Source organism: Notechis scutatus, chromosome 9 (assembly GCF_049901735.1).
Source record: "Notechis scutatus isolate UNSWTSFEM ecotype Mainland chromosome 9, rNotScu1.2, whole genome shotgun sequence".
NCBI lineage: Eukaryota > Metazoa > Chordata > Lepidosauria > Squamata > Elapidae > Notechis > Notechis scutatus.
In genome coordinates, this window is record NC_142017.1 from 101,576 (window position 1) to 125,218 (window position 23,643).

At 49.7% G+C, this 23,643-nt stretch overlaps 3 protein-coding genes across 11 annotated transcripts; 2 read left to right on the plus strand and 1 right to left on the minus strand.

The window, feature by feature from the left end:
* The first annotated feature begins 10 nt into the window (after positions 1 to 10).
* Positions 11 to 16,031, plus strand: LOC113423456 (IST1 factor associated with ESCRT-III). Of its 8 annotated transcripts, none has more exons than XM_087971309.1 (10): positions 455 to 567; positions 10,880 to 10,984; positions 11,179 to 11,359; positions 11,491 to 11,578; positions 11,867 to 11,950; positions 12,171 to 12,281; positions 13,628 to 13,804; positions 13,961 to 14,053; positions 14,696 to 14,747; positions 15,108 to 16,031. In XM_087971309.1, the coding sequence occupies exons 1-10, from the start codon at positions 504 to 506 to the stop codon at positions 15,305 to 15,307; spliced, it is 1,155 nt and encodes a 384-aa protein (XP_087827435.1). In that variant the 5' UTR covers positions 455 to 503; the 3' UTR covers positions 15,308 to 16,031. The 8 variants fall into 8 exon arrangements, with proteins under 8 accessions (XP_026540645.1, XP_087827435.1, XP_087827433.1 ...); XM_087971308.1 differs by lacking the exon at positions 455 to 567 and adding an exon at positions 10,003 to 10,645; XM_087971310.1 differs by lacking the exon at positions 455 to 567 and adding an exon at positions 10,023 to 10,468.
* ZNF821 (zinc finger protein 821) lies at positions 7,367 to 10,589 on the minus strand. Of its 2 annotated transcripts, XM_087971311.1 has the most exons (7): positions 10,085 to 10,589; positions 9,937 to 9,998; positions 9,599 to 9,739; positions 9,354 to 9,496; positions 8,833 to 8,937; positions 8,403 to 8,569; positions 7,367 to 8,173 (listed from the first exon to the last, which is right to left on the minus strand). In XM_087971311.1, the coding sequence occupies exons 2-7, from the start codon at positions 9,974 to 9,976 to the stop codon at positions 7,519 to 7,521; spliced, it is 1,251 nt and encodes a 416-aa protein (XP_087827437.1). In that variant the 5' UTR covers positions 9,977 to 9,998; positions 10,085 to 10,589; the 3' UTR covers positions 7,367 to 7,518. The 2 variants fall into 2 exon arrangements, with proteins under 2 accessions (XP_087827437.1, XP_026540646.1); XM_026684861.2 differs by lacking the exon at positions 9,937 to 9,998 and having other exon boundaries at positions 10,085 to 10,424.
* Positions 16,032 to 17,213: 1,182 nt separating the features above from the next.
* DHODH (dihydroorotate dehydrogenase (quinone)) lies at positions 17,214 to 22,853 on the plus strand. The gene is given in 10 exon segments (XM_026684863.2): positions 17,214 to 17,339; positions 17,449 to 17,601; positions 17,603 to 17,659; positions 17,744 to 17,943; positions 18,039 to 18,121; positions 20,399 to 20,586; positions 20,964 to 21,077; positions 21,236 to 21,389; positions 21,462 to 21,621; positions 22,352 to 22,853. Coding segments are annotated over 10 exon segments (1,182 nt in total). The 5' UTR covers positions 17,214 to 17,321; the 3' UTR covers positions 22,407 to 22,853.
* Positions 22,854 to 23,643: the final 790 nt, after the last annotated feature.

Genomic DNA, 23,643 nt, shown 5'->3' on the forward strand with positions numbered 1-23,643 from the left:
GCTGGGCAAGGAGCGGAAAACCCCAGCCCGAACGCTCCGTCCCAGGCAAGGTGCGCGGGGAGGAGAAAACGTCCAGACAAGATTCGAGGCCGGCGGTGGCTGCGCGTGTCCACCGCTGGCACGGAAGGTTTGTCCGGAGCTGCCCTTCGCCGGAGTGGGGGACGGTGGGGGCGCTCGCAGCGGCCTTAGACGGCGCGAGACTGTTAGGCAGAGTTCAGCTTAAGAGCGGAACTAAGCCATGAGAGGCGGGTTGACCGGGCTCCATCCCGTGAGGAATCGGAGCAGCTCGCCGGCTACTCGAAGCAAATCGCGGTCCCGGCGAGTGAGATTCCAGCGCGCGGCGGTAGCGTCACGTCCCAGCTGCTTCCTGTGGAGTTGCTACGGCGACGGCCGGCTGGGGAGTGACGTCATCGCGGCGCGCCCTCTCGCGCCTCGCTGGCATCACATCCGAAGCATTTCCGGCGCGCCGAGAGAGCGGAGGGCGGGGCCGGGTCAGCAGCGGGATGGAGGCCGGTCGCGGCGCGGCGGCGGCGGCAGAAGTGCGGCAGGTGGGCGCCCAGGCGGCAGGTGAGCCAAGGGGGTGCCGGGCGTCCGCCCTCCGGGCCTCCGAGCCTCTAAAGTGCTGGTTTCTTTGCCTCCGCAGGTGAGCCCCCCCGCTTCCGCCAGCGAGCGCCATGCGGGCGGCCCAGGAACGCGGCCAGGGTCGCCTCCCGCCCAAGAAGCGAGAGCTGCCGGCGTCCGCCAGCGGGGGCGACGGCGAGGAACCGGCCAGGTCCGCCGAGCGCGATGCGGTGGCGGGGGAGGCCTCGTCAGAGCGGTCACAGGCGGCGGCGGGCAGACCGGGCCGCGCGCCTTCGCGTTACAGCGAACCCAGCGGGGGCGACCATCCCAGCGAAACTCTGGGCGGCTTGACCGTGGACCAGTACGGCTTGTACAAGGTGGCCGCGCCCCCGACCACCTTCGCCCCGGTGGTGAACGTGAGCCCGCTGCCTGCTGCTTACGGCCTGACCTCGCAGCTGCTGCAGCAGCAGCAGCAAGGGCAGCATCCAGCAGTCCCCTATCCGCCCGTCCATTACACGCAGCTCCCTGCCAGCCCTTTGCAGTTTGTGGGGTCGCATTACTCACTGCCCTACGCTGTGCCTCATGGCTTCCTCCCCAGCCACTTGCTGTCTTCTTCAGCTGGCCTCACCACCTCTCACATCCCTCACTTTGTGCCCTATGCATCAAATCTCCTGTCCAGTGACTCGGGTCCCTCACAGGTGACCCACACTTTTGGCAAAACTTCTGCCTCTGTTTCACCCTCAGGCCCTCTGCAGCCTCATATCGGAGGCCACCTTCTGGATGTTTCGCAGGGTCAGATTCCAATTTATTACCAGATGTCCCGTGTGCCAGCAGGTTACTCGACATTTGAGGCTGCCATTGGTCTGAACTCAGACCAATCTTTGCAGGAGAAGCAGCTTGATCCCAAAAGATTCACAATGAATGGGCCACAAAGGTCTGCTTTGGGGGCAAAGGAAAGCGATGCTGAAGGGCAGTGGCCAAGGACTGTTGAAGAGTACAGTGGAAGTACTCCGGTCTTGAGAATGGAGGTATCGGTGCCATCTCAGCCAAGTACCCCAGACCTAGAAGTGCAGAGAGTAGTGGGAGTTCTTTCAGAATATCCTATTTGTCCTGTTGAGCAGAAAGATAACTTCAGCCCCCTTAACCTGTCTCATCGTAATGCTGCAGAGCAGAAAGAGGAGTCAGGGAGAAACCCAGTACAAGTTGCTGCTGAGAAGAGCCATTTGCAAAGACTGTCTGCGAAGTCTCCCGAGAAGCAACTCTACTCTAGGCAAGCTGTCAAAAGGTTGACTCTGGTCAATGGCAAAGTAGTCTTAGGACCCCTTCAGCCTACAGTTCAGGAGGGCCTGGAAAGAGTGAGCCCTGATGTACCACCCCAAGAGATGCAGCCGGAAGCAGCTTTTGTCCACTCCCAGGGCCAGTTGCCCTCTCACTTCATGAAAGGAGCTATTATTCAGTTGGCTACTGGAGAACTCAAGCGAGTCGAGGATCTTCAAACCCAAGACTTTGTGCGTAGTGCAGAGGTGAGTGGCGGCCTCAAGATTGATTCCAGCACAGTGGTGGACATTCAGGAAAGCCCCTGGCAGGGCTTTGTAATGCTACATTTTGTAGTGGGAGAGCAGCAGAGTAAAGTGACCATTGATGTCCCCCCTGAGCACCCTTTCTTTGTGTATGGTCAAGGGTGGTCATCATGCAGCCCAGAGAGGACTGCTCGGCTTTTCTCCCTCCCTTGTCATAAGCTTCAGGTGGGAGATGTTTGCATTTCCATCAGTTTACAAAGCCTGAATGGGAAGTTGGTTCCACAGAGTAGTTCGCAGGGCACTATCGAAGAGAAGCCAGAGCAGAGTGGACTGATCCTTCGGGAGCCACAAGGTCAGGTGAGGGAGAAGACTCCATTACAGAGAAGAGTAGGAGTGTTAGGCTTATCCCAGGAATCCCCCTATCTGGAACCCATTTCTGTATATGGCTGGGCAGGTCCCAGCTTTCAAAAATTAGTGGAGGAGCCTCGTTTACCCCTGCTTCGCCCTTCATTTATCCCCCAGGAAGTCAAGTTGTCCATAGAGGGTCGTTCAAATGCAGGGAAGTGAGTTCTGGTTGTGGGTGAACCAGTGCCATGCTGGATAGTCTGGCCACTAGTTTCTCTTGACACCCACGAGATGTACAGATCCTCCTCCAGCTGTGTGCCTAAACCATTCTACCGGCAGAACTTCTTCCCATCTTCCCCTGCTTTCTGCAAGGTAAGATGAAGAGAGGGATAACCAGGTCCCTTAAGACGCAAGCACTTTAATCGGACACTTGCTCGTAGGTAGCAAGGTGCTTTTATCAAGAGAGAAAGAATGTCAGTGTGGGGGCTAAGGGAATTGTCCAGTCTTCTGCTCAGGTCTTGGTCAAGGTATTTTGACTAATTGGTCTGGGCACTGCAGTAGTCCAGTTTGGGAGTCTCCGTGTCTCCTCAGGGAGATGTTTGTACATCTTATTGTATTGAGAAGAAGCATCTAGCACTCTCCATTCAGCAAATCTGCTACCCAGTGCATAGTTTTGTAACGCTGTTGCCACATAGAGCTAAGGCCTTTTTTAATAGGAGGGGAAGTAGATAGAAGCAGAACAAGGATTTGTGCTTATTGCTGGCTCTTAGTTTGCTGGCTCTACATCCATTCTGCTATTACATCCCTGCCCAGGTAATACTGTTCTTCCATGAAAGCTGCATTCCACTTCTGCTTTGGCTGCCAGTACTTACTCAAACATCCATTGCTGAGACAGGGTTTAACTGTATAGCTGCTGCTTTTGCAGGCATACAAAGGAAAGTGCCCTTTATCAACTGCTGGCTTCAAAAGAGACTAAAAAGGGGAAGTAGATATCATAAGACTTTTGTATGTTAAGTAAAAAAAAGGCAAGTGGCTAACAGTTTTAAGTCTGTTGCGCTGAAAATGATGCAGAATTGCCTCATTTCATGGTGCCATGCTGAGCACCTTCTTGTCTTGTTACTGTGCGTTTAGCTCTAAGCAGAGGTTTACTACGTTGCCTAGTTTGTTGTAATGATGACAAAATCTCCCTCCAAAACAGCTGTTACAACCATCCCTTCTAATCATTCTAATGGCTTATTTCTCATGGGTGTTCTCTGACCCAGCATGGTTTCAGTTCCACTGCTTGGCAATTCTGCTGGGTCAGAGTGCTGAGTTTCTACATCAGCCCATCCCAAACTCTAGATGAAAGGTGACCTTGCTTTCTCTGCTGGGTTCTTTCCTGTGTTGTCCCAAAGACCCTGGCACTTTGCACTATTCATAGCCACCTTTTGTCCAAGATATCTGCCTTTCTTAACTTCCTCTCAGGGTCCCCTGAACTTCCTTCGTGTGCCTCCTGACTAATCTCTGTGCTGAATTCTCCTCTGTCTGATGCCAGATAAAGGGGCAGTAATTTCATGGCTGCAAACAAGTTTAACCCTTTCTCTCAAAGTGGGTAGCTGTCTCCAGGTTGCAATGCCAGTTGTCCATAATTGTTGAAACAACCCCTCAATTTTGGACAGCTCGGCCATGTGGGTCCAAAGTTTTGTTTGTATCTACATGGCAGACTGCTTGCCCTCCTGTTTTCAGAGGCATGTCTCCAAGTTGACAAGACAGTTACAAGTTGCAGGTGTCTCTTTACTCATTGCTCCGTGAGGCCCACAGAGACCTGAGAGAGCCAGCTACTTAGAGCAATAAGCTATTTCTCTCATGTGACACTACAGAAAATTGCTGTGCCCAATTCTAGCAATTGCAGGGAAGGCTTCCTAATACCCAATACCGTGGGATTGGCATCTCCCTGGCTGTCCTGTTGCCCTGAACCCTAAGAACAATTCATCTCTGACAGGGCATTTGTCAGATGCCCTTTCCTCTTGGGAGTTGCTTCAGTTGCCCCTTTCTTTAAGGGCACCTTAGCCTTAAAGGAGAGCTCCCTGAAGGGCTTGTGAAAGGGGAAGCCTTTTGCTACCAATCATGATGGAGCCAGGGCAGGCCCAAAAGAAACTCCTCTGAGGGTCCCTCTTCCTCCCTGGGACCTTTTCCATAGGTAGCACCTTAGCTGGCGAGGACCGGATGCTACCAGAATTATACATGTTGCAGCCCTACAACCAATCATTATTTTTACTCTAGCCAGCGATATACTGGCAAATGCCTTAGGACTAGCCAAACCCCCAACTGCTTTTCTCCTCCCTGATCTTTAATGCCACATAACAGTCTAAGGAGGATAAATCTATTTTATTGTGCTTTTTTGTATCTGTTTTAAATAAATCCACATGTACTGTATATTTGTATTTGGGGTGAGATCCTTTTTCCTGTTTTATGATTTAATATTGCTATAAATGCAGGCTGTACTTTTATTGTTAAGCTCTTCGAATTTGTTCCATTTAACTTGGCTATAAATGGCATATACACATATATATGCACGTGCACTCATATACACACATATGTACCTAATTATATGCCAATAGTTTTTCTTTTGCTATCTCTGTTGTTTGCCTTGTGGAGCAAATTGTACCCAGAAGGTAAGGACTGGAACGCCAACTATATCTCAGCATCATTTTGACAATTTAACGTGACTGTTAGTAATATTCACAGTAGATGCATTAATGGAGAACAGGGTGCTGCACAGGGACAGATCATGTAGAACTCTCCTTCAATAATTTTTCATTATTTCCCCCATATTGGTAATAACAGCTGGTCTTCAAATGTGACATGGATGCCAAAGACATTTAGTTATTGCTGTCTTCTGACTATACAGTCTGTGTTCATGTGAAAAAGGAAGACTGATGCTGATATGGTCAAAATGGACAGAAGCCGCTCATCAAAACCTAGCCAGTTCTTAGCTTATTTTTCTGTTAGCAAGTAATATGTTAAGACTGACAGCACTTAGGATTGTCCCCAAACAACAGAGTTTTTAAACAACGTTCTTAAAAGATTGCATATTTGTGTGATGGCCTAATAAAGACATTGCTGTAAGATGGATTTGGGGATTTTTCTTATAGCCAGCAAAACTCACTTGTTTTAAAAGACTGTCAGAGAGTTGGTTCATGACATGTTTGGATTTTTTAGACTGCAGCTAATGTCAAAGCATTTAGGATTCAAAAGAAAAAACCAAAAGGCTTAAGTCTTAGTTTGTGAACCAAAACATGCTAGACAATAGAATGACTATCTGATCATACTTTAAAGAGAATATATGCTTGCTTTTCATATATCCATCCTTTGAAGACCTACTGCCCAGAAGCAGGAGGAACTGTGTAATGAAGTCGAAGTTGTTAAGGATTAATGTGAAAAAAACCTGCCAAAGATTAAACAACATAATAAAGTAAGATGAATGTCAGTATAGACTGGAAATTGCAAGGGAATCTGAACCTGAGAGTTCATGAAAGAATTTAAGAGATTTGTTGGAAGAGATTAGTCGTATCACATCTGTGAAGATATTGAAGATGAAACAGACATGCAAAAACAAAGAATATTTTCCAAAAGATCTCTTACCTCAAAGTTTCAAGCTCAAATTGGTTTGCTTAAAGATATGGTTGACAAACAGTAATAATTCAAAAGACTATCAAGCAAAAGTGGAAGGAAATTCTATTTGGTAAGGATAATTACCATCTGAGAAGATATTCTCTATTTACAAGAACCTCTAGTGCTAAAGTAGTGATTAAGTTGCTAGGGATTAGATGATTTAAATTGAAAGCAATTAGTAAAGATTTTAATTGAACAGCAAATTTGGAGAATGCCAGAGTGAACACCAGGTTGGATGAGTTTATTCTACACACCAGTACCAAAGAGAGTTAGTAGAGCAAACTGTTGCACAGTATTCTTAATTTCACATTTAACAAAATAATTAGGATTATCTAACAGATTAGAGCCCTGAATGGAGAGGGAAATGTCAGATGTTCAAGCTTGCATTAGAAAAGACAGAAACAAGAGACATTGCTAATCCATACTGAATAATGGATCAATAGCAAAAAGAAATTGGGGCGTACATTGATTATAGAGACATCTTTGGCTATGTTAAACTGTGGAGTGTGCTTAAGAAAAAAGGAATACCAGAACATCTTAGTCTTCACATGAAATTCACACAAGTCAGGAAGCCACATTCCTGATAGAATGTGGAGAGACACCGGCTTCCCTAATTCAACCTATATGCTGGATATTTATTGAAGGAGACCAGATTGGAAGATGAGTTTTAAAACCAGAGGAAGAAACACCAAGCACCTGTGTTACATTGATATTACTCCAATAACTGAAAAAGGAAATTTTCTGCAAACTCTACTAATCAAAGTCAATTGGCTACAATTAAATAAGAATTTAATAAGAATAGAGGCCAGCCTTAGAACTGCCAGTGAAGATTCTGAGGTGTTGTGGACTACTTGTGCCTTTCAGAATTGACTCAATAATGAAGGAAGCAGGATAAAAAATATGCTGCAGAGTAGCACTTGGTAGGCAGCAATGAATTTGGGGGAAAAAATGTTCCAATGTCATGATGTCTACTGTATCAAAATTAAAAGCTGGTTGGATGACTTTGGGCCAGTCACTCTCTTGGCCCAACCCACAGGGCTGTGAGGAAAATAGGCAGGAATATTAAGTATGCACATTGCCTTGAGTTGGGCACCTCTGTTTTGCAAGGTGGGATTAAAAAAAACTACAGGTAGTGTTCTTTCCTGTAATGCTATGGATGTGAAAGATGGAGCAGACTACAAATGATGGTGTGCAGCCAAGAGGAAGAAAGATGTAGATTTGAGCCTCCCAAGAGCTATAAGCTTCCTTGCTCAGACTAATGCAACCAGTACACAAGACCAGAAGCATGCAACACATACAGGCAATTTATTTTTTCCTCCCTGCAGCCCATTTCCATTGTGACCTGTAGCACCCATAGAGCAGAAACAATTTGCTGGCCACATTCCAGGTCCACTGGCACAGCAAAAAGACCCAGTCCAAAGAGCTCAAGGGGAAGGATTCAATGCAGTGTGCTGGGGCTTGGCTCCTCAAAGGACATTTTGCTGAGCAACTGGCTGTCCAATTCCATGCCTCCCCCAGGGAGTGGGAAGAAGTTCATCTCAGCAGCCAGTGCTGCCATTGCTGAGGGGTCCTGGCCAAATTGAGCACGCAGCATCATGTCCATTTTTTCTAGCCGCCGCTTGAGTCGCTTTGCTTCACGTTCTCGGATGAGGCGAGCCTGCCGCTTCTCAGGTGTTTCATTGGCACGTTTGAGGCGCATGGCTTCGCGATCCCTCTGCAGGCGTCGTGCTCGCTGCTCGTCTGTCTCCTGCATCCGTTGCAGGCGCTTAGCCTCCCTGTCCCGCATGCGCCTCACTTCACGCTCCTCTGGTGTTTCATTGTCCCGACGGCTTTTCTTGGCTGTACGTTCTCGTTCTAGACGTTGCAGCCTTGCTTCTAGAGGTTCGTTCTGCCGCCGTAAAGCCCACTTGCGCACCCCTGGAGCTTGAGCTTCCAGAAGTTTGCGGTAAGCTACACAGCTGTTGCACACAAGGAGGAGGCCAGCAGGATACACAGCAGGGCTGAGAGTAGCAGCTTTCTCTTCGGTGCTAGAAGAACCCTCCTGGGGAGGAGTAGGCAGGGAATCTCCAGACAGCACCTCCGGCACCTTCTCACTACAAAAGAGAGAGAATCAGCGAAGGCAAGAACAACTCTCTTGAGTCAGCCGCGTGTCCTCTGGGAAAGAATCATGAAACTTTGAGGGAAGCCAAAAGATCTCTCGGGTGAAGCTGCTTTTCCACCTTCCACCAAGGCTCCACAAGGATATCCTATAGCAACCTGGGTCACAGTGGCCAAGAACCACCAAAATAAGACTTCCGACTTCCTTTTGCCGCAGTTTCTCACCTGTTGAAAGTGGCGTGGCTGGTGAAATGCGCCCCGCATACTGCACAGTTGGACAGCTGGTCCTCAGAGTGGATGAGGAGGTGCCTACCCAGCGACCCTGGGGAGCTGAGTGCTCGGCTGCAGACAGGACACAGGTAGCTCTTGGCACTGACTGCAGCCGCTGTGTGCTGCAAACGAGGCCGGGCTGTGAGGTAAAGGCTCAACTGCCCTGTCCCTACAAGGGCAGGCTGAAGCCAAGCCATGGAAGAAATCCCTCTTCCTTGGACTGAAGGAGAGACACCCACAAGGCATTCCCTAAGATGGCTGGTGAAATGGCATCCCACAAGCACTACATCTTTCCCAACCAGGATGAAAAAGCTCAGGCTAGAGAGAAGCAAGGGCGGGGCAGCCAGCTGGCAGAACGGCTTCAGGCACCCCTCCAGATAGATACCTGGTACACGTGAGTCACAAGCTGTTCCCTGCTGCCACATTCTAGTTGACAAAGAGGACAGCGGGAGAGTCCCATCAAGGCATCTGAGTTAGTGCTGAATCCCATCTATAAGAGAGAGGAGATTGATGAAAAAAAATCAGGCAGGATCATGCCCGCTCCAATAAGCATGACATGCGGTTCTTCTGCTGGTTTGAACAAAGGAACTGCACAAGAAAGTCAGGGCATTCTACGAACAGGAAAAAAAGACAATCTGTCCTATAGTGATCAACTGCACATTCTTGAGCGGCATCCGCTCACAAGCAAGCTTGGAAAGGCAGGCTGTTCTTTTTCCCAACCTCATTTGAAGGGTGTTCCCATCTAGCTCTAGCAAGTTGGACTAATATAGTTTAAGGCAGACCTCATGTTTTCACAGCCTAGCCCAAAACCAAACCATGCAGCCTATGGAACCAACAAGATGGAACAGCAAAGCTGCCCCATCAAAAGTCTTGGCTGGCCAGTCCGGGTAGGGGAGGAGCACTTGCCTCTTGGGCTTGGATCCCGGGGTTGCCCTCCTCAGGCTGCTCCGCGGACCCCTGCTCCTTTTTCACTTCAGCCCCGCTTGTTCCGTCCACTTCAGAAGCCGAAGAAGAGGCCTCGTCCTGGGTGGTCTCCTCCTCGCTCTCACCTGCAACGCAAGCAGTGGCTCGGAAGGGAGGGCGGGCCGGCAGGGCGCAACCCCCAATTCGGGCCACCCTGCACCCACCCCCCGCCAGCGAAGGCAACTCACTGCTGCTGGAGGCTCTCCCTGGCGGGGGCGGGGGCAGCTCCTGCCCCACGACGGCAGGCTGGACGCCCAGCAGCCCCGGGAGGCTCTTCCTCATGGCTGCCCGCCGCTTGTGCTCTTCCAGCCCGGCCAAGACCTGCTCCCCTGCGAACAAAAGCGGCAGGGCGCGTCACCCGGGCCGCCCTCCCAGGCCGGAGGCTCCGCGGCCCCCGGGAAGCGGACGCGGAGGGGCTGCCCGGCCGTCTCCGACCGCCAGCGCCGCCACGGCCACGGGCGCTGCTCCGGCTCGGCAGGCGGGCGCTGGGCCGGGCCCCCTCCCCGCAGCCCCGCCCGTTACTCACAGCGCACTTTATTGGGGGTGGCCTGTTTCCGGCGGGACATGGCTTCCCCCGCGGGGGCGCCCCTGCGGAGAGAAGAGCCCCGCGTCACGCCGCGCCGCGAGGGCCGCCGCCCGCCCCGCTCGGGAGCCCGCCGCGGCTCGGCCCTCACCTGGCCGCCGCCGCCGCCGCCGCCCTCCGTCGCCGGGCTGGGCTCGCGGCGTGGCAGCAGCGGCGGACAAAGAGCCGCCCAGCGGGGCGCCAGCAGAAGATGGCGGCGCGGCGGCGGGAGCGCCCGGCTCGTGCACGGGGACCCGCCGTCCGTCGGGCGCGCGCCGCGCTGGATCCTGCCTCCGCCGGCGGGACGCGGCTCCGGCCCGGTGGTAGCGCAGCCGCCGCCAGCCGCTCGGGCAGGACACGGGAGGGCCGGCGCGACGCGGGGAGCCGTAGGGAGTCGCTGCCTGTCCCCGGCGGCGCTCGAGCGCCTCCAGCAGCCGCCCCCGCCGCAGCATATACTGGAGGGCGCCGGCCCAGCACAGCGCCCCAGGCGGGGCAGGTATGAAGGCGTCCCCGCCGGCGGAACCCCGCACCGGGAGCCGAGGGAGCCGCCGGGGCACTGAGGACGGTGACGCAGAGACCTCGCGTTCCTGCTTCCGTTCCCCTGCAGGAGGCGCCTTCCGCCCGGGACCCGCGCGCGGCGCCGCTTCTTCGGCTGCTTCCGGCGTCCGCCTGGGTACTTCCGTGCTGCGGCCCTGTCGGAGGTGAGGCGTCTACCCCGTGCCGTCCGCGGAGCCCCTCCTGGGCCTGTCCCGGTCGCTTCCCCCTGGAGAGCCCCGGGGGGAGGGGAGCCAGCCCAGGGCCCCGAGGAGTTCGCGGCGGGTGGCGCCTCTTTGGGTCCTTCCCGGAAACGGCGGGGCGGCGCAGGTCTCGGGCGCGGCTGACCGACGGTTTCTGCCTCGCCCTCCAGTTGCGGGACTGGCCAGGATGTTGGGCTCCGGGTTCAAGGCCGAGCGCTTGCGCGTCAATCTCCGTCTGGTCATCAATCGCCTGAAGTTGTTGGAGAAGAAGAAAAGTAAGTGGAGGCTAAGCGGGGGAAGGGCCCCTTCGCCGTCCCACTATCTCCCTCCTCCCGAGGGTTGCGTGGCGCGCCTTGCCCGTCCCAGCCAGGGAAAGGGCGAAGCGGGGGAAGGGCTGAGGGGGCTCTCGCCCGGGGGAATCCCAGGGCCGGAGCACTAAGGGAGGGCTTCCCTCTTCCCTGTTTTACAGCTGAGTTGGCCCAGAAAGCCAGGAAGGAAATTGCTGACTATCTTTCTGCTGGCAAGGATGAACGGGCTCGTATCCGTGTGGAGCACATTATTCGGGAGGATTATTTGGTGGAGGCCATGGAGATCTTGGAATTGTACTGTGACCTGCTTTTAGCTCGCTTTGGCCTCATTCATTCGATGAAGTAAGTAGCAGAAAGGAACTTCTGGGAGAGGAAAGGCAGTGTTCTGGCGTCCTTTTCACACGAAGAGCTGCTTTTTGAGATACAAACTGTTTGGGATCTATGTATTGCATAACTTTATGTTGCTTCTGCAGGGAGCTGGACCCTGGCCTGGCAGAAGCAGTGTCTACCCTCATCTGGGCAGCTCCTCGGCTACAGTCAGAAGTAGCTGAATTGAAAATAGTGAGTAATACCAGCTATGTGAGAGGAAGTGGACTCTGGGTTTTTGCCCAATTGCCTAGAAGGTTTTGGGGCATTAATTGCCAAAACAGTTTGCCTTCTCTTCACTATCCTTTGAACTTAATAAGACTCTTTCCAAATCCCTTGAGAATTTTCTTGAATTGCTTGAGATTTAAAATTGGTTCCTCTGCCTCTAAGCTTAGGCCTTCTGACTAGGTAAGAGCCATAGTGTTTCTGTGCTTGACTTTAGGGATAGCTGTTGAGTTTTTAATTGTGCTATTTCTGTACTAGGTTGCTGATCAGCTGTGTGCCAAATACAGCAAGGAATATGGCAAGCTATGCCGAAGCAACCAGATTGGAACAGTCAATGACAGGGTGAGAATGGGAAGAGCCATGCTGTTGATAGTAAGGTGGCTGTATAAAGTATATCTCAAGAAGTTTTACAGAATAAGAATGTTGGTGATCCACACAAAGAAGTGATAAGTATCTTCTTTGAATTTTGTATTTTTCTTTTTTGGGTGATTCCAGATAAAAACTGTTAGCCCTGCTTAGCTATGGAGGTAACAGATTGTTTTTCCTCCTCCCTGCCTTCTAGTTAATGCACAAACTGAATGTAGAAGCACCGCCTAAAATCCTGGTGGAGAGGTATTTGATTGAGATTGCCAAGAACTATAATGTGCCCTATGAACCAGATTCAGTGGTCATGGTAAGTAGAAGTGCAGGAGGCTCCCTAATTCTTGTGATGTGGATGGTCTGTTCTTGGCTGCCACAGTTATGTGAAAAAGAGTGAAAAATTCAGTTTTCCTGTATTTCATTTTTGGAGCTTCATTTGAGTATTAGTAATTCACAAATGGAGTCTCAGTGAACAAATAGTGCTAAGATTTGATTCTAGTTTCTTTGATGTTCACTGGCTATATAGCCAGTTGTATAAGTAAAATCATGACTGCTTTGGAGCAATCTTGTCCTAAAGAAATCACAAAACCTGTGCTCGCCCCATCCCAATGAAGTTTTCACTATATACATTCATGTCCTGCTGAAAAGAGATTACTTAAAATGACCTCAATCTGGAAAAGGTTTCAAACAATATCTGAAATACTTTATGACAACTCCAGCAATTTATGGTTTGCTGATCCAGCCTTGAACTGGAGAAGACATTTTTTGTAAGAGTAGTTATCTTTCAAAAATTCCTCCCTAGAATGCAACATAAAAGCCACAACCAAACCGTTTTTGGGGATCTGCATGCCAGTCAATAACCTCCAGATTCTGGCAAAACTCTGTGGACAGATGAGGCAAAACATCTGGTGGAATCCAAACTTTCCACAAAAATCTTATGCCTTAAGATTATCTTAATCACTTATTAGATGTCATGATTTAGCAATGGTTTGCTACTGGGATCATTTACAACGTCAAGGAAAGCATCAGTTCTGATTCAAATCAGAATTCTAAGAACCTTTTTTCTAAGTCATGTGGCAAGAGTGATCCATAGAAGCAAGTCCACAAGATGACAAACGAAAAGGAATGCATTTAATATTTTGGTGTGGCCAAGTCAAAGCTACATAGAAACATCGTAGCAGGATTAAAACTGGCAGTTCATGCTAGAAAAGCTCAACTATTATTGTGCTGAAGCAATTCACCATAAAGGAATAAATTAAATAATTATTACATAGTGATATGAGAAACTGGTCACTGGTTAAGGAAGTGCTTCGTCCCACTAACTGCAGCTAAGGAAAAGGCAACCAATTACTGAGTCACATTGACAACTACTGTTTTGCAGATCATATGTTGGATGTTCTTAGGTAATGAATGAAACAAATAAAACACCTGTGTTGCTTCATTTAAAATTCATTTTATGGATTACTGGGATACATGAAACTCTTTAACATTCAGTAGCAAAGATACACAAACGTTCAAAAAAACCCCAAAGAAGCGAACACTGTCACAGAGTTGTGTTTCTTTTCATTTAATCCATTTGTATAGCCACGAAGCTGAAAAAGTGACTGTACGCAAGCAGTAACTTTCCTGGTTGTGAGATTGAGTCATCTCATTTCTCAGGCTGTGGCTCCTGCAGGTGTAGAAGCAGATCTGATCGATGTAGGATTTGTGGATGACATCAAGAAAGGTGGTGGTGGTGGCAGCGGTGGCTTCATGGCCCCTCTACCTGGTCCTGAAGGAGTCTTGCCGATGCCATCTCCAGTTCCTCCTTTCTCCTACCCACATACGAAGGGAACGGTAATTACATCTTGATTCATGCAGGGCTCTAGAGGCGAGTAATTCTGCTTTTATCTTGTTGCCGGCATGTGGGTTGGCAGCAACTTTTCTTGCTGCTTACTTAATCTCTCAATGAGTTACATTTGCCTTGGCTAACAAATGTTCTGATTCCTGCAGGAGAGCTTCAATGGGCTACCTGTGGGCACCTACCAACCATTCACTGGCCTTCACCCTCCTCCGATTCCAGCAATTCCTCCAACATATGAATCTGTAAGTGTCACCCAAGAAAAATGTAGTCCTCTAAAACGGCATGAAATGAAAAACACATTTCACAGCTGACCCCAAAAAAGTCATGTTCCACAAGTTCTACCAAACTTTCAGACTGGCTGCAGTTTGGCAGAAACTAAATTTAGAATCCGAGTTGGGAGGGCATATTGCTCTTTTCCGCCCCCTCTTCCTTTGCATAGCCATCTTCCCAATATCTACGTGGAACAGCTCACACCAGACGGTTGTATATATTCCTATTGTCCTCTGCTGTTTCTGTTTCTTCCTTTCTGCTGCTGAGATTTTGGGTTAAGGGTCTGGTCAAACATTAGTTGTAAGATACCTTTTCTGCTTGTTTTGGGTGCCACAGTTGCTTTTCAGAACATCCCCTTTAATTTGCTACATTTACCTGCCTTTCAAGCTTTGCTCTCTTCCAATAATAACATATTTTCCTAGAGAGAGGCTGTGTTCCCTGCACCTCTCTCCCGTTTGATTTTCTGTCCTGCCCAGCAGCAGAACTTTGAGCTTTGATTCTTGAGGTGGAGAAAAATATGCTTCTGAAACCTCTCAGCCTGTACAAATAAACAAAGGTATTTAAGTGTGCTGCATGCCAGGACCTTCTGCCTAATACACTTGTGCCTGTTTCAGGTAAATGATGGGAATACTGACAAGGAAGTGCCATCCTTGCATATTGTGACTGGTAAGTCCAGAGGAGGTCAGGAAGCACCAGCCAATGCCTTTCTTGTCACTCTGGTAAGACACACTGAGCTGCTGCACTTGGCTTGGGGTAAAGTGGCAGCAATTTGACTCCTCCAGAGCTGTAGAAGCTCACACCATGCAACACAGCCCTGGGAGGCCTCAAAAGCACCAGCACTCTTGTTAAAACCTTGGATGCAAGAGAAAATACAGCTTGCTACACCAGGCAAGCTGCTGGCATGTAGAAATTGTGTGGGCATTGTTCCCACTACTCCCTGTTAATCCTTGGAGCAGCAGCTCCTTTTCTGCATTGCTTGGGCCTGCCCAGGGCTTGTAGTGTCTCTTCATTTACCCTCTGTTGCAGGTCCCCGGGTAATGCCAGAAGCCAAGGGGCAGCCACCAGTCCCCATGCCTCGTTCAGGGGATCGCTTTGTGTTGCCAGAGTTGCCATCTGTGCCAGATACACTGCCTGCTGCTTCTGCTGGCACCAGCACATCTGCATCCGATGAGATTGACTTTGATGATCTATCCCGGAGGTTTGAGGAGTTGAAGAAGAAAACCTAAGAGCTACACACCCTGTTGCTGTAATGGGTGCTCTTTCCTCATTTCCTTGCCTTCCTCTTGGCCTTTCTTCTTGCTCTACTTACACTAAATTGTGCTTTCTCAGAGGGTCCTTTGGAGCCCTTTTCGGTGGGAAGCAAGAAACTGTCCCCTGTGCCTCAGTAGCCCTAGATAATCTCTTCTGGAGGGGGGTGTTGAGGTGATGTGAGTAGCATTTCCTTTGCCTAGAAGACAGCACAGCAACTGCAGTAGGGTGGGTCTAGACCACCTGATGGGACAGGGGCACCTGGCTTGCCTTCTGGGCATTGACTGTGGGAAGGGCTGCCTTAAGGCCTCTGCTTGCTGGATGCAGTTATGGCTTTTCTCTGGGAAAGGAGGCCAAAGCCAAGTCTACCCTGAGGGTCCTGCAGGAGAGTTCGGTCCATGCCATGAGCAAAGCAATTTTAGACAGACTGGGAAAGACTCCCTCAGCAGGGTCAGGCAAGCTGGTTATGGGACCCTCATTTGACATTTAGGTCTGCAAGCCCCCAGCTAGTCCATGTTTGACTTGTAGGACAAAGCCATGGATGGCAGCACCACATAGCGACATCTGCTGCTATGATGCCCAGAGGAAACCTGTGCTTTCTCATGTAATGCCTCTGTATGTAATATGTTCACATGGCTTTTCTGGGACAGTTTTGATGGTTGATTCCTTCTCTGTTCTGAATAAAAGTGTGATCTTCACTGAGTCTGTCTTGGAGAGTATAATCTGATGCAGGAGAACTGTCAGAGGGGGAGGCCATGCTGTGTCCCAGTGGTCCCTTTCAGCCTCTGGAACAAATAGAAAAATGGTTGATCCCTATTGTTGTCCTGTTGTATTCTGTCATAACTTGTATGTAAGTTAAGGAAAGAAAATGACTGCAAGAGATTGGAGACCGAAGTGGATGCTGAAATGGCCAAGATGCCCTTCAGGGGTTGCTTGCTCCACGTTATTGTGGAATCAAATGAAGCTAATGGTGCCCACTGCTGTTTGGGTAGGGAAAAGTATTCCCCAGATTTGTACAAACCAAGCTCAGGTGAGAAGAGTTGGCACTCACTCATCTCCGCAGAGGATTGTTCCATTTTTGAACTTTCTGCGTAAAGATTTTCTGTGAGAGGCTATTTGTCTTTTAAAAAATGATAGAAATAGAATATCTGTCATGATATATTTGGTACTCGTTTTTTAGTCTTTCTGGTTATTCTATTTATATTAATGATGCTTTCTCAAATCTGTAGATGGGTGTGATGTTTTAACTCAAAGAGGGTTGGGCGCTTACGGAGGTGTATCTTTTGACAAAGCTAGACTTTTCCATAGCTTGAACTCCTTCTGAGTGTCTCAGAATGGCTGCAGGGCAAGAGCCTGCCCATCTTTAGCAGAGTTTTCAGGAAAAGAAAATGCAAGTGACTTGGACAGCAGTAGCTGTTGATGTATTGGACTTGCAGGCAAGTTTTGAACCCATAATTGAAATAGTCGCTTTGGTTGAGGTTGAGCTTCACTGTTAACTGAACAAGGGATCACCGACCCAAAACTGAAGAAAGAGAAGGTAGAGTAAAAGGTGCCAGCCGGGATGGAAACGGTTAGGTAGCCCGTGTGCCCTAGGAGGAGGGAATGGGTCTCCGGGAAAGCAGAGGGTGGCCTGTGCCGGAGAGCATCGCTGTGGCGGGGCAGAAGCGGGTCAGGCTCCCGCTTCTTCGGGGGCTCCTGACTTGCACCGGCTGCCTTGACTTTCTCCTTGCCGAAAGGAAGCGTTGCCGCTTTCCCCGAGGAAGAGGCTGAACGTTCGCCCGGAATGCGGGAAGAGAAGGCAGCCTCCCTCTCCATGGGGAACCCCAGTTTTGCAGCCTCGCTTGTGCTCGGCGGCCGGAGCCTGGCGGCGTGTCTGACGTCACCGCGCAAGGGCGGCTCCGGGCCCCCCGAGCTCCGCACCCGCTTCGTCAGCCCGCGTGCGCGCGTGGGAGAAGGCGGCGGCCCGCCGGAAACGCCCCTTGAGCGCCTGCCATGGCCGCCGCGCGGCGGGTGAGCGAAGCCTTTCCCAGCGCCGGCTCCCGAGGGGCGCGGGCGGGAAGGGCGGGGAGACGCGCGGCTGCTTCGGGACGGGCCTGACGCTCCGCTTCTCTCCCCGCAGCGCCTGAAGGAGGCCGCCGTGGTCCTCGGGGGTGGCGGCCTGATCTTTGCCGCGCACCTGGTGGCGAGGGGCGACGAGCGCTTCTACCGCCAGTGGCTGATGCCGGGCCTGCAGCGCGTGGTGGGGCCCGAGACCGCCCACCGGCTGGCGGTGTCGCCTGCTCGCCTTGGGCGTCGTGCCCGGGCCCGGCCCGGCCGACTCGGAGATCTTGGTACGGAGGGGAGGCGGGGCTGGGGCCGCGGAGGGCGAGGGCGGCAGGGCCGGGCCTGAGCTTTTCTCCCGGGACTCCCCTTAGGAGGTCCGGGCTTTCGGGCGGCGGTTTCGGAACCCGCTGGGGCTGGCCGCTGGGTTTGACAAGCACGGGGAGGCGGTGGACGGGCTCTTCAAGATGGGCTTCGGCTTCGTGGAGGTGGGGAGCGTCACGCCGGAGCCCCAGGAAGGCAACGCCAAGCCGCGGGTCTTCCGGCTGCCTGAAGACCAAGCGATCATTAACAGGTGGGCGCTCCGGGGGTGGGGGCGGGCGTGGGCGTGGGCAGCGCTTCCGCTAGTCCGGCGGAGGAAAGGCCCCTGAAGCTCTTGTGCCCACACAGGTACGGGTTCAACAGCCAGGGCCACGCCGTGGTGGAGCGCAGACTCCGAGCCCGGCGAATCGCTCAGCACCGGCTCAGCAAAGGTGAGGCAGCTCTCGGGCCTTTGGGGCAGCCCAGGGAGGGCCAAGTTTCCCCACCCCGACTGTTTGCTTATTCACATTATTTAACTACTCGTCTCCCTCAGGGAGGGACTGATGTACTAGAAAAGGCTGAAATAGAGAAGCAGCTTTTAAAATTTAAAAGCTTAGAAAATAACAGAGTTGACGGGATCTTGGAGGTCTTCTAGTCCAACCTCTTGCTAAAGCAGAAGATCCTGTACCAGGGCCCCCCCGACTGCTGGGTTGCAGTCCAATGCCGGCTGCGCTCCATTGGAACCAGACTAGGCAAGCAAAGTGACTGGCTGAAGCTGCCTTTGCACAAGTGGCACGTGTGCCAATTATCCCCCCTTGCTACCAGTGGTTCACAGAGCTGGAAAGGTTGAGGGCTGCTTCCTAGACCATTTCAGACAAATGGCTATCCAATCTTTTCTTAAAAACCTCCGGTGATTAAACAATCACAACTTCTGGAGGCAAGCCATTCCACTGGTTAATTTTTCTCACTGTCAGGAAATTTCTTCTTACTCCTAGGTTTGTTTAGACATTTGGAACTAAAAGGAGGCAAAGGGAATTACAATCTTCTGGAAGTTAGTTAAAAAGGTGAAGGGAGAGCTCTCAGGTTACCAACCAGCTCCACAGGTGTGTGCTGCTCTGAGGCCCCCATGCAAGACCACTGAGCACATGTTTTTACTTTTGGAAGGCCTGGAGAGTGGAGGTCTGTCTCATCTCCAGAAGGAGAATATTCCACAAGCATGGCAGGGGCAACAGCAGAGAAGGCTCTCCTAGACCCCACCGGTTGGATTTCTTTGACAGGTCTACACCATAACTTCACTGCTGACCGGATGGGACAGGCTGAGATAGTGCACATAAGTAGCCTCACCCTATGCCATGCTGGGCTTTATAAATTATAACCAACATCTTGAATTGGACCTGGAAGAAAGCTGGCACCCAGTGCAGCTTGTGGAGCAGAATTATTACATGCACGCTTTTGGGGTATCCAGAATTTCACTGATGGGAGCAGGAGAGGGGCCCTTTGAGTAATGTTTGCATTCACTAAGAGTGCTTTTGATTAATATTTCTGTTCTTTGAAGTAACAAGAAAGAATGTGATTTCTGATATAAACCAGAATTTGCTAAAGGCAAGATGTATGCAAAAATTTAAACTCTAGTAACTTGTGAATTGATTATAATGTGGGAAACACCTCCTGAATATGAAATTGACCATTAACAAGATCATACTGAATATTATGGGATGCTATAAAATGTTATATGGTACATATAAAGCTATTGAGCATGCTCGCAAGATCACAGATAAGTTAAATGATACTAACCAATAAAAGAATACATTCCAAACATATGTTTGAACTCTATACAGGTAGCCCTTGACTTATGACCACAATTGACCCCCAAATTTCTGTTGCTAAGTGAAATAGTTAAGTGAATTTTGCCTCATAACACTTTTTGCCACAGTTGTTTAGTGAATCACTGCAGTTAGTAAGCGAGTTAACACAGTTGTTAAGTGAATCCGGCTTCCCCATTGACTTTGCTTATAAGAAGGTCACAAAAGTTGATCGCATGACCCCAGAACACTGGGACCGTCATAAATATGAGCCAGTAGCCAAACATCTGAATTTTGATCTCATGACAGTGGGGATGCTGAAATGGTCATAAGTATGAAAAATGGTGATTAGTCACTTCTTTCCGTGCCATTGTAACTTTGAATTGTCATTACATGAACTGCTGTAAGTCGAGGATTACCTGTATAAAGTGATTTCCTACCTTTTTAAGGAGTCTCTCACTGTGTCCATAGGGGTGTCTCCTTGTTTATACATAAATAAACACTAATCTATCTTTCCCACTCAGATCCTATTTGGGCAAGGGCAGACTGGGTTAAGGAATCTTGCCAATGTTTACAACTAACGGCATAGCTACCTTTTACGTCAGCTGAAACTTCCAGTTTTTGAAGGGTAGCCCCATGTAGAGCACTTTGCAATAGAGCATGAATGACCGGAAAGCCTCCCTATTTCCCTATTCAGGAAAAGGTGTAACTGGGACACAACATAAAGTTGAGCAAAGGTCCTCCTGGCCATAGTTGCCACCTGCTCTTCCAGCAGGAACTGTACATCCAAAAGGACCCCGGTTTATGCATGGGGTCTGTGTGGCGTAGTACAACCCCACCCAAAACCAAAGGTGATAAATTACTGGACAACAGAGACATGCCTCTGCCTTCAGGGCTACTGTTCCATGGTATTTTCTTTGGTTTTAGCGGGGATGCCCCTTGGCATAAATCTGGGCAAGAACAAGTGTTCTGTGGATGCAGCTGCCGACTACGTTGCAGGAGTTCGCGTGTTGGGTCCACTAGCTGATTATGTGGTGGTGAATGTTTCCAGCCCAAACACGCCAGGATTGCGGGCTCTGCAGAGCAGAGCAGACTTGCACCTCCTACTTACCAAGGTAGGGTTCTGCCTTGGCCTTGAAGGTTCTTCTCTCTTCCTTCAAATCTGTTGGGGTGTTCTGTACCCAGCAGACTGGCACACACTTTGAGGTGCTGCCCACTTGTACTCATTGAGTACTGTCGGAAAGAATGTCAGGCCCCAATTGGGGAATAAGGCCACCCATTGTTACTGAATGCCTGTTTCCCAGACTGGCCATTTTTGCTGTCATCTGGTCTCCCATTAGCATTAGAAGCAGCTTCTTTGAGTACAGCTCCTCCTCCTCTCCTTCCCAAGAGCATCTCACCTTATTGTGAGCCTCTCTGTGTGCTGGTCTTGTTCTGCCCATTGAAGAGATGGCCGAGGCCTGGAGCTTAAGTATCATCTTGTTTCTGGCAGGTTCTTGCTGAGCGGGATTCCCTCCCAGGTAAGCACAGACCGGCTGTGCTGGTGAAGATTGCACCAGACTTGACAAGCCAAGAGAAACTGGACATTGCCTGGATCGTGAGTGAGGTACTGAGCATTAGGGCAGGCCATCATTCCCTTCATGAGCCTCTGACTCAGGCAGCCTCTGCTCTGTTCTGTCTGCATGCTGCTGGTCAGCGGCATCTTCGCCCCCAAGGATTGGAACTGGGAACCATCTAATTCTTCCTTTTGGTCTCCTTTTCCAGCTGGGCATTGATGGATTGGTGGTAACTAATACTACCGTAAGCCGTCCTGAGAGCCTTCGTGGGGCTTCTTGCAATGAAGTGGGGGGACTAAGTGGAGCTCCCTTACGACAGCTCTCCACCCAGATGGTCAGCGACATGTATTCTCTCACCCAAGGTAATGAGATGAAAAGAGGCATGAGAGGCAGTGACACCAGTTTCCTTTTCTATAAATGCTTCCTTCTCTTAGGGCGAATACCAATCATTGGAGTGGGTGGAGTCTGCACTGGCCAGGATGCTTTGGAGAAAATACGGGCAGGTGCCTCCTTGGTCCAGATGTATACAGCCCTCACATACCACGGACCTCCTGTGGTGGGTACCATAAAGCAGGAGCTTGAGGCCCTATTGAGGTGAGTGGAAAGCTAAGTATCTTTTGGCCCATGGTTAAATCTAAAATATTAGACTCTGTCATTTGCTCCAAAACAATTAGATTTAAGCTGCTTTTGTTACTTCGAAATTAAGATTTTATCATGATTAAGGCAGCACACATTATTGCATCAGCATTCCTGTATAATATCTGAGAGGGAAAAACAGGCTATCTTCCTTCTACAACTGCTTCTCTTAGTAGACATTCCCTGTTTCTGTTTATCAGCATGCTAACACTTAATTTAGAAAAAAGGATGGATACCAAACAAGGAGAAACCAGGACTTTAATAAATCTTTTATTAATTGATTTAAAAATTGCCCCTAAGGCCAGGTGAGCCCTAATGGCAGGGAAGGTTAATGTTCTGGAGCTCAACTCTTAGGAAACTCTGAAAAAGGCAAATCCCCCACCCCTCCTTTAGAATCTTCACTCAGTATTGGGATAATGAGTACTGGAAAATTAACGATTGTACAATTGAGTCATTTGAGAGGAAGAGACTACTAGAGTAAGAAGTACACACTGAGGAATATACATTGAAAGGAATTAGGTTCTTGAGAAAGCAGACCAAGCAGGTATGGGGTATTAACTAATTAAGGAAGTGAAGCTTGTGCAGCAAAGAAAAACATTTAGGGAAAGATAGTTTACAAAGAATTGATATTTTCCTTTTTATCCCCAAGAGACAGAAGAGTTCACATAATTTTATTTGTCTTGAGCAGAGAACAAGGATTCCAGAGTGTTCAAGATGCTGTGGGAGCGGATCACAGCCTCTGAGGATTCCTGGCCAAGGATTAGTGTAACAAAAGGGACCCAGGAGCTTCCTGGACCAGCAGCAAAAGAGGACATGTGTCACTGGACATCCACTGGCTACTTCCTGCCCTTCATTAATGACGTTGGGGGAAATTTGGACCTTTTTAAAAAAAAGGCATGTAAGTGGGAAATAGATGTTTGTTATCATACATCCTCTCCTGGGGAAGCGTAAAAGCTAAAGAAGCTCTCCTGATGTGATGAGACCGACGCAAGCAGTACCCCAGCACAAGAAGGTAAAGTCGGCGAGGAATATAGTATCAATGTTCCCTTTGGTTGAATCTCAGTCTCTTTCCCCCATAAGGTTGGGAGGTCTGTGCCATATTGAGTAGAGGAAACCAATTTTGTTATTCAGAAGTTGTTTTGGAGAAGGCACACAACAGTTTTTAAAAATAAAATATTACTGAGATTGTTTCCTCTGGAACTTAATTTTGTTTTGAAACATGTCTCTAAGCCTATCTAGGCAATACAACATGCTGAGTCCTTTAAAGAAAGTGTGCTTTGCACCAGGTAAAGTGCTTCAAAAATTAATCAGTTAAGGGATTGGTAACAAAATATCTTAAATTTATTGGCTGCTCAAATCCAGTGTACTGGGTGGCATACAAAACTATAAAAACATCTAGTGTTGCTTTTCAAGCTCAGGTACTTGAGCAGCATGGAGCTGGGGAAAAAACATACTCCCTGAATTTGAGAAACAATATCTGAAAAATGGCTTTTTCAGCCTCCCAAACAACTGCAAGTATTTCAAGCAAAGTGAAAAATACTTTATTAAAGGAAGGGATGTGTGTGTCAAGTCTTTACCTAGGGTGCAGAAATGATACATTCAGGGGTGGGCTTCAAAAATTTTAGCAGTGGGTTCTCTGCCCGATTGCTGGATGGGCATGGCCATGATGGGCGTGGCCTAGTCTGCCTCCTGTGCGGGGGGGGGTGCTTTTTCCTGGGCTCTGAGGCTCTCTGGAAGTTGGAAACAAGCTGTTTCCGGCCTTCCCGAACTTCCGGGAGGCCCATTTTTCGCCCTTCCTGAGCCTCTGTGCGGGCTCTGCACTTACCTGCATCCAAAACGGGCCGCATGGGGACTCCTGGGTGGGGTGGGGCAGGGTGGTCAGGGCCCGCCAGGAGTGGGATTTGGGGGTTCTTTGAACTGCAGAAACTTAAGAGGATTTCCCGGACCCCTGCAAACCCCCAGCAGCCTTTCAGTGTACAT

What these genes read in the sequence shown, in the direction of transcription:
- LOC113423456 (XM_026684860.2), top strand. Translation starts at nt 675, where the DNA reads ATGCGGGCGGCCCAGGAACGCGGCCAGGGTCGCCTCCCGCCCAAGAAG.
- ZNF821 (XM_026684861.2), bottom strand. Translation starts at nt 10,424, where the DNA reads ATGCTGCGGCGGGGGCGGCTGCTGGAGGCGCTCGAGCGCCGCCGGGGA. An exon ending in GCGGCGGCGGCGGCGGCCAG is followed by an intron (nt 9,740 to 10,084) that starts GTGAGGGCCGAG and finishes TTTTGTTCGCAG; the next exon opens with GGGAGCAGGTCTTGGCCGGG. An exon ending in AGCCACGCCACTTTCAACAG is followed by an intron (nt 8,174 to 8,402) that starts GTGAGAAACTGC and finishes TCTCTTTTGTAG; the next exon opens with TGAGAAGGTGCCGGAGGTGC.